The 9,683-nt window shown below is 38.3% G+C and overlaps 1 protein-coding gene across 13 annotated transcripts in view; it reads left to right on the top strand.

Annotated features, from left to right (window-relative positions):
- Window positions 1–2,399: 2,399 nt before the first annotated feature.
- Window positions 2,400–9,683, top strand: part of LOC117414974 (kinesin-like protein KIF21A) — a 51,148-nt gene continuing 43,864 nt past the window's right edge. For 12 of the 13 annotated variants that reach the window (XM_034024863.3, XM_034024864.3, XM_034024862.3 and 9 more), the window contains exon 1: window positions 2,401–2,863. In XM_034024863.3, coding sequence (XP_033880754.3) covers window positions 2,817–2,863 — 47 coding nt within the window. In that variant the 5' untranslated portion in view covers window positions 2,401–2,816. Of the gene's footprint in view, window positions 2,864–9,683 lie in introns of all 13 variants that reach the window. The other variant, XM_034024853.3, reaches the window with a different exon arrangement.

Below are 9,683 nucleotides of genomic sequence, written 5' to 3'. Positions count from 1 at the left end.
AAGACTTACAGACAACATCTTATTTGTACTGTGAATAAACAAACCGTGTGAACTTCACAAGTTTCACTGAACTTTATTGACTATGCAGGATGCTTGTTATTGAATAGTATTATTAATTATTATTATTATAGATGTATTATTTATTTATAACATCCTTTAAAATCACTATATTCAGAGGTTAGTTTGTAAACAAATAGGTACCAGATCTTATAATGAAATGAGGAGGGATAACATTTTAGTTTCTAGACCTAATGTACCGACCTTGATTTACAGTAGGGCAGCAGTGTGGCGTAGTGGTTAGGGCTCTGGACTCTTGACCGGTGGGTTGTGGGTTCAATCCCTGGTATGGGACACTGCTGCTGTACCCTTGAGCAAGGTACTTTACCTAGATTGCTCCAGTAAAAACCCAGCTGTATAAATGGGTAATTGTATGTAAAAATAATGTGATATCTTGTAACAATTGTAAGTCGCCCTGGATAAGGGCGTCTGCTAAGAAATAAATAATAATAATAATAATAACAGTAGCTTCCATAGATGCTTCACGTTCTCGTCTGCTTGTGGGTTTCGTTATTGTTGGTGTTGGTCACTACATGAAGACCTTTGCCTAAGCAGTAGTGGGCAGCAGTGTGGAGTAGTGGTTAGGGCTCTGCTCACTTGACCAGAGGGTTGTGGGTTCAATCCCAAGTGGGGGACACTGCTGCTGTACCCTTGAGCAACGTACTTTACTTAGATTGCTCCAGTAAAAACACAACTGGATAATTGTATGTAATAAAATAATGTGATATCTTGTAACAATTGTAAGGCACCCTAGATAAGAGCATCTGCTAAGAAATAAATAATAATAACCATTTTTTTTTAAATTTACATGAGTCTTCAATAACGCTGAAAAATTACATAAAGGTATAGTGCAGAAGAATCTTGCTTTTGACAAGTAATTTTTATTCACCAAACAGTAGTGTCCGTCTAGCTGACAGTACCGCATTTTATTTTTTTAACGTGTACGCATTTATTTAGTCACATTAAGGCACATACAGTTTAACTTATTGCATATTTTTTATACATAGTCTTCTGTATTAAATGTTGCATATCCCTTTCTGTAATGGTTTACAACACAATGTATCATTTTTTTTCAATCAGCATTTTTATAATGGGCTAGATAGCTGCATACTTTCTAATATCCAGCTATCCAGAGTAATTAACATTATGTTGCATATACAGTAGATGGAATAGGTGCATGAGAACAATTTTCAGGTAAACAAGTAAACAATTTAGACACATATTTTGAAGAGAACTGCTCACAATGTCTTTTTATGTTTAATGTTTTAAAATTGTTACAAATGTATTTTTTAACACTAAACATGTGAACAGATTTCTTAAGATGTATATCTAGTATCTTAATATATTCAGAATAAAAATCTGCTTAACTCTCTCCAGTCAGAGGCAGGCCAAGACTGAACAGCTGCCCTGAGCCCAAAGAAGAAGTGGATGTGATTGCCTTGCAGGATCAGCAACATGGGGCCCCATAAGAATGCATGTGCAACACACGGGGGGTTGGGCAAAAGCACAGACACCTGCCATCTGTAGCACACATTTTAAATGTATTTTCCTTATCATTTGAATAAGGTTTATTTATCCTGTGCTTATTGGTTTGGAGAGATAATGACTGGTTAATCCTAAAGTGTTTTACAGGCTGGTTTTCTTGTTAGGTCTCCTTGTCATGATGTCATACAGTCATTGGTATTGTGGTCAAAGTTGTTAAAATGCCGAGCTTGAATTGCCACTTGGTGGTGCTATGTTGCCTGCTAATTCAACTGATCACATAAAATCATCGTATTGTTACTTTCTACAGGATCTATCAACCATACTACATTTTAGGCAACTAAATACAGTACTTTATATCATGTTATACACATAGTATTCAAGACTGTGTAATTGCACTTGTGCATCCCACCTTGCCCCTTAGCTCTTTATGACAACATCAATTCAAGTAACACCATTTAGTCACAGACTCGATATCCACCCATGGCATTGTAACACACCTATAGTAAAGAAAGGGAAGGGCGCAGTTTTATTTTTAATTGACATTGTTAACAATCAGAATATTCTGTCAATCTGACATACGTTTCCATTCAAGACTGTAAATTTTTTTTTAAAAAAAGTGGGTGTGGATTAAGCTCTATTATGGAGCACTTGTTGTTTATAGAACTCCTCCAAAACTATGTTACTTTATGTAACACTTTCCAATGCCATCTAGGACTATATAGCCACAGTCAAAGCCTTATTACATTTTTTTTGTTGTATGTACCAGTAATATGAGAAATGAGAACTGCACAGCATTCTTGATAAATAGCGTGGAATAGAAATTTTTTAATAAAAAGGGGATGCTGCATGTTTCATATGAAGGCGTGGTTTGGTGACGCATTGCGGCTCGAGAGAACCTGAAGCTCCTGCTGGAGAGCTCCGAGCAAACAAGCTTGTCCTGTCAATGGGAAAAAAAGAACGAGTTTTAGTGGCAGGAGAAGGTAACGATTTAGGACGAGTGAAGAGCAAGCAATTTCACCGAAGTAAACTCTTTTTAATGCAGATTAAACAGTCATGGCGCCACAGCTATTCAAATACAGATGAAAAGGCCTTGGAAACTTCTTATTTTTAACGATTTATTTTATTTTAAAATGGCTGAGACGGGGAGGTGAGCTGGTGTTGCTGTTTTTCGTTGACTAGTGGCAGCAGCAGCAGAGCCAGCTTGCATGGTTTAGCAAAGTAGCTTGATCCTTGTTTTATTTTTTCTCTCTATATATAAACGGGACATTTGCAACATGTCGACGACTAGTCCCGACGAAAGCACTGTGAGAGTGGCTTTGAGGTAAGGTTGGTCTTATTTTTCCACTGACGTGTTCTACCGAAAATATTGTTAAAACAAGTACCAGCTGCAAACAGGGACATTAATGTATCTGACACAATCGATCTTTACTCTGAAGATTTTTGGGAATGTATTAATTGTCAATGCTTTATAATTATATGATGCAATTCATGGTAGCAAATTAAATTACCCCCTGGGTAGTAGTTGTCTTATGTGCAATATATGCAGCTACAGTCAGATGAGAGTAGGCTACTGTATACCTGCATTTTTGTAAGATGTTTACATAGTTTTATGTTACTATAGGAACTGAAGTGCTTTGAAATGTGTACATTGTACAGTGTAATACTGTAATAGAGCAAACAGAAAGGATGGATCCATCATGACGTGACAGTTTCTCTTTATTGTGGTAACAACAGATTTCACCGTCATCATATTAAATCGACGAGGGTACTGTCAATTGCAATACGCCCTGTGGCTTATCATTAGTTGATGTGTTTTATGCACATGGACTTACTTTATGTCCTCTAATTTGAAAAGTGGGGGAATGAGAAAACCAGCATTACGCACGATTTGTTTCAGGAGCTTGTGGATTTCATCCAGAATGGGCAGCAAGGTGAAGGACAGATAAATCAATCAATCAACTGGTTTATTGTCGGTCTAATTGACAGGTACAGGAAGGGAGTGCAATAAACAAAGTGTTGAATGTAACCTAGGTACGCTATTTCCGATTACTGAGTGCAGTACTATGGGATTTAATTTCTTTATTTATCTCTTCACTTTAGTGATAAAATAATTGCCCCTCTTCTGTACCCACCTTACTGTAACACCTTAAAACCTGACCTGCTTCTTGGATGGCGTTGAGATGTCAGGAAGTCTGAAAGCTAAACTAATGGGTGCTGCACCGGGCTCCAGTATAGTGATATTCTACAACATTGTGTAAAAACAACAGTGATAGGATTAAGTAGTGAAAGGTCTTCTCCTCTTCCACCACCATTTTGTTTGATGTACTGTAAGAGATATATATATATATATATATATATATATATATATATATATATATTTTTTTTTACAGACCTGATCAAAGGATGTCATTAAACCAGCTGACAACTCTCTGACACACCTCTGGAAAAATGAGAAATTACTGTTGAGTTGAACATACTTGAGGATTTTGTTTTTGATTAGCTGTTGTTTGATCTCACTCTCATTTAGAATTGGGCTACTCTTAAATAATGCACTCTTGCTCTCTGCATGCATTCGGTAATTACAGACAACAATACCTAGTAATGTACATTTATAATTATAATAACCCTTTAAGATCCTTACGTCTTTTGGGAGGGGCAAGTACTGAATGGCTGTCTGTATGAAAGACTTCTTTAACGTTAGATATTGGAATTTAAATAATTTCTCATTAAATCCTTTTTTTAAGACAAGGGGCAACAGCAAAGTGCAAAGAAATTGTTATGTCATTGGGGCTAAAATGATCTTGCATTCAATTTGTAATTTAAAAGTCTACTAGAGATGTGTAGAAAGTTGACTAATGATGCATTTGGGATCTCATTTGAAAATAAATGTTTTAGTTGTTTTGTCTTTAATAAGGACAAGTGTGTGTTGTCTACTTTAAATGAAATATATGATGCAAAACATATTGGTATTCTTGCCAAAAGATTTTAAAGTCTTTGACTCTGGCTGATTTTCTTTAAGACATCAGAAAGTACCACCTGGCTAATCCGCCCTGTGGGGAGCTGATTATGTCAATGCCTGCTTTAGTCTGTCTTCAATCGGAAACAATTCAATTGGCAGTTTGGTCATCTTGGCCAGAATAATGACCTCATTAATACATTAATTTTCAAGGGCATACTGTGTTCCCAGATAGCTTTGTCTAGGCAGCCAGCAACAATTCAATAACATTTCCCCTGATATACAAACCTGCAGCTTCTGGGACAGGGGCAGTAGTTTCAACATTTATTATTATATCAGTCTGGAGTGGTTCTGTTTACATTTTTTGCTGCAGATGTTGTTATTTTATGTTATGATTTTTAATTTCTCATTAGTAAATTGGTAATATAAAATAGGTTTCTTATTAAACTCATAGTAAAGCCAGGAATGGATCAGACTGCTATGTAATGGGGGTCTTATTTCCATCCCCGAGTATGTTTCAGTAATGACTACAAACGGTTCTGATTGTCTTGAATAAGTGGTTGTCAAGATTCAAACACTCAATTGCAGTTGTAGTTTAGGACTGAGAGAATTCTCTCTGGCCCAGTCGCTTTGATAGGGGAAGTGTCAATGTGCATCAATGTGACATACAGTACAGACTGCGATAAAAAAAAAGTATAGTTTCTGATTTTTTTTAGGTTTTTTTTATTGTATGTTGTTTACCTTTGGTTGACATGAAAAGATATTCAACAGTATATCTGAAAATAAATCATGTTTTTAAATAATATATACTGCAGGCTAAACATTCCGAAAATGAAAATTAGGCCTAGATGGAAAGTTCCGTATTTAACTTGTGTGAACTGTTAGGTGCAGCTGGTGGCTGTATATTATTATTATTAGCTGGCAATGAGACAGTTATGTACTGTAGGAAAGAGTTGATAGTTTGCATAAAAATCTTTTCCAACTACTAAATATACCTTAAGAGAAAGGACTGTGAATACAGAAAATGTAACCTCAGTATTTGTTGACTTCATGTTGTATACTGTGCTGTTGTGACTTGCATTTTAATAATACATAATGTATTTTTCTTTTAATGTTATACAATTACAGAATTTTTCTGCAAAATAATTACTTTCCAAAATGCCTAGGCGTTTTTTTTTTTGTCAAAATATGTATAGTAACTCGACAATACTTGCACACTTAAGTTGTACTTTCTTTCCTTTGCTGTCTTCCACAACAACATCTTTATGGTCACAGGCACATTCTTCAGGGGTTTTTGTGTGTAGGCATTTCTGTCAGGAAGGAGGGACATTTTTTTTTGTAGTGCAGTAGGTTTTTTTTTTTTAAATAAGAAAGAGGTGGTCAACGATATTGAGTAACCATTTCCACAGTTTTTCCGGTGTTTATTGGCTACACAGCAATTTCATTTTTTTGTATCGGGGGTGTTCTATCGGTTTTTATCGGTTAAAACCGAAAATCAGAACCCCTAATTATAGTAGGTCAACATTAATATAGTAATACATATTTTCCACGACAATTCCAGCTTCTGTGACACTGTCAGGCTTTTATGGATCGATTACATTGCTTATTCGATAACACAGTACTGCGTGGTATGTCCATCAAAATACTTCTACTGTACATGTGGTATTTTGACCCGACCTAAAACTATTGCGGATTGCCAGACTCTTACCACATGATTACAAAAGGTGGACTTCAACAACAACAAAAATTAATTGGGAACTCTAATTAATTATTGATTTGTTTAGTTTATAACTGAACCATAGGTCAGTTGCCTGTGGACAATACTTCTTTCCATGTTCGGTCCATTGATTGAATTAAACAAGGATAGTTTGGTCAGGTCTTGTTTTGCAAAACATAGTAAAGTGTAAACTTACAGTAAATGTTACAGTTGCAATTTCAATTGTGTTGATCATACTTGTATATCATCTCCACTTTCTAATATTCTTTAATGAGGTGTTTTACTAAAAAATAATATTCCTAGATTCATTCATACTTTAGAAGAGTTACAGATGTGCAGCAGTATTTCTACTAAAATAAATCACATCTAACTTTCAGTTGAGCTCTATTCCTTTTCAGGCTCATTAAACACCAGACAAGACTCTTTCAAACTACTGTAGCCTTTAAAAAGCACCTGCCACAATCTCGCTAGGGAAATAGTAGCATTCACCCCCAACACAAATTCAGCTGTGCTCAGAACTAATCATAACATTTTCAGCAATAACGCACCCCGATGTGTTTTGCTTATAAAGTGCATTATTATGGTTCAGCAGCTTACACTCCATTATTTGAACAAGCTGCCTGACTGCGTAGGGCTCCACCATTCTCTACCGGCTCCAGCAGCCACACCTGATCCCACCACCCTCCCTGTCTGCTCGCCGTTGGCCTCTTTCTCCTCAAGGATACTAAGAGGAGGCAATCTTGGCAAGGTTTCCTTGGAGGCTACAGTACAACTACTTCTTTGTTCACTCAGCTTGAAATCACTTATCCTTGGCAAGATTCTACTAAAGTCCTACATCTGTCAGCTGCAGCTGCGGAAAATGAATGCAAATGGCTAAAATGTCTGTTATGGTAGTTAAAATGTGTTTATGCATTACATTAAACAACAGACAGACATGTCTCCTGTTGGCTGTGGGTTAAAGAATCTGTGAGGAGATATTCATCAGCCAATAATAGACGATTATTGGATGAAACCAAACTTTAAAGTGTTGACATGCAGCTTCAAATGTCACACTTTGGTCTATAAATAGGGTGCTTAATATGCAAATTACATTTTAGTAACATCACTATCATTCTCTGTTGTTATTTTTGCTTGCACTAGATCGTTATTTACCATGTTCACAACCTAATCAAGCAAAAAATCTCCTTTTCAACCCCTTCACAATCTGAGATTGTGATTGAGCTTTTAAACTTTGTGTTACACACACTCATAGATCATCAACGTAAGGATCTTTCAGCTGCATCATGAGTCTTTCTGATGCTTAGCTCCCTGGTTACTTTTGCCTTCTATGCCGTATCTGTCTGTTTTTGTTTATACAGAGATACAGCTCTCTTGTCATCAAGTCATACCCGAGCAACAGTAATAACTGGAGCAGCATGGGGGATCTTCCAAAAACAAGCTCATTCTGTTCAATGCAATACGTTCCAGTACTGGAATAGTGGTGGAGGAGATGCACTTATTATACAGTACAGTATGTGACATACTGTACATCTATATGTCAACCTTTACAGTTTTCGTAGATCTAGAGAACCGGTTAGGCTGATCTCTAGGGCACATGGCTCTTCTTTTTATCTTTATGTACATAGTTACAGTGGCTCTCGAAAGTATTCACCCCCTTGGACTTTTCCACATTTTATTGTACTACAACATAGAATCAAAATTGATTTAATTAGGAGTTTTTGCCACTGATCAACACAAAAAAGGTCCATAATGTCAAAGTGAAAAATAAAATCCAAAAATTGTTCTAAATTAATTACAAATACAAAACAGAAAATAATTGATTGCATAAGTATTCACCCCCTTGAGTCAATATTTGGTAGAGGCACCTTTGGCAGCAATTACAGCCATGAGTCTATTTGGATAAGTCTCTACCAGCTTTGCATATCTGGACACTGCAATTTTTGCCTATTGTTCTTTGTGAAATTGCTCAAGCTCCGTCAAGTTGGATGGGGACCTTTGGTGAACAGAAATTTTCAACTCTTTCCACATATTCTCAATTGGATTGAGGTCCGGGCTTTGACTGGGCCACTCCAGGACATTGACCTTTTTGTTTTTAAGCCACTCCAGTGTGGCTTTGGCTGTATGTTTGGGGTCATTGTCCTGCTGGAAGATGAATCTTCTCCCAAGTCCCAGGTCTCTTGCAGACTTCAGCAGGTTTTCCTCCAGGGTTTCTCTGTACTTTGCTGCATCCATTTTGCCGTCTATCTTCTATCTATCTTCACAAGCTTTCCTGGCCCTGATGCAGAGAAGCATCCCCATAGCATGATGTTGCCACCACCATGCTTCACAGTAGGGATGGTGTTCTCAGGATGATGTGTGGTGTTAGGCTTGTGCCAAACATAGGGCTTAGCGTTGAGGCCAAAAAGCTCTATTTTGGTCTCATCAGACCATAGAATCTTCTTCCACTTGGTCTCAGAGTCTCCCACATGCCTTCTGGCAAACTCTAGCCGAGATTTGATGTGAGTTTTTTTCACCAATGGCTTTCTTTTTGCCACTCTCCCATAAAGGCCAGTTTTGTGAAGCACCCAGGCTGTTGTTGCCGCATGCAAAGTGTCTCCCAGCTCAGCCGTGGAAGACTGTAACTCCTTTAGAGTTGCCATAGGCCTCTTGGTGGCCTCCCTGACTAGTGCCCTTCTCGCCTGTATACCCAGTTTTTGAGGACGGCCTGTTCTAGACAGATTCACAGTTGTGCCATATTCTCTCCATTTCTTAATAATGGACTTTACTGTGCTCCGGGGGATATTCAATGCCTTGGAAATGTTCTTATATCCTACCCCTGATTGGTGCTTTTGAAGAACCTTATTCCGGATTTGCTTTGAATGTTCCTTCATCTTCATCTTCATCTTCATGATGTAGTTTTTGTTAGGAAATGTACTAACCGGGGCTCCCGAGTGGCGCATCCAGTAAAAGCACTCGCTAGAGTGCAGGATGCGCTCTATAGCCTGGACGTCGCGAGTTCGAGTCCAGGCTATTCCACAGCCGACCGTGGACGGGAGCTTCCAGGGGGCGGCGCTCAATTGGCCGAGCGTCGCCCGGGAGGAGGGATCGTTAGGTCGGCCAGGGTGTTCTCAGCTCACCACGCACCAGCGACCCCTGTAGTCTGGCCGGGCGCCTGCGGGCTTGCCTGTAAGCTGCCCAGAGCTGCGTTGTCCTCCGACGCTGTAGCTCTGAGGCGGCTGCATGGTGAGTTCGCCGTGTGTAAAGAAGCGGGCGGCTGACGGCACACGCTTCGGAGGACAGCGTGTTTATCTTCGCCCCTCCCGAGTCAGCGCAGGGGTGGTAGCGGTGAGCTGAACCTAAAAGAATAATTGGGCATTTCAAATTGGGGAGAAAATAATAAAAACTAATTGGCAACGACTAAATTTAAAAAAAAAAAAGAAAAGGAAATGTACTAACCAACTGTGGGACCTCTCAGAGACAGGTGTATTT

The sequence above is a fragment of the Acipenser ruthenus genome, chromosome 7, assembly GCF_902713425.1.
Source record: "Acipenser ruthenus chromosome 7, fAciRut3.2 maternal haplotype, whole genome shotgun sequence".
Taxonomy (NCBI): domain Eukaryota; kingdom Metazoa; phylum Chordata; class Actinopteri; order Acipenseriformes; family Acipenseridae; genus Acipenser; species Acipenser ruthenus.
This window is presented reverse-complemented; position numbering and strand designations above follow the sequence as displayed.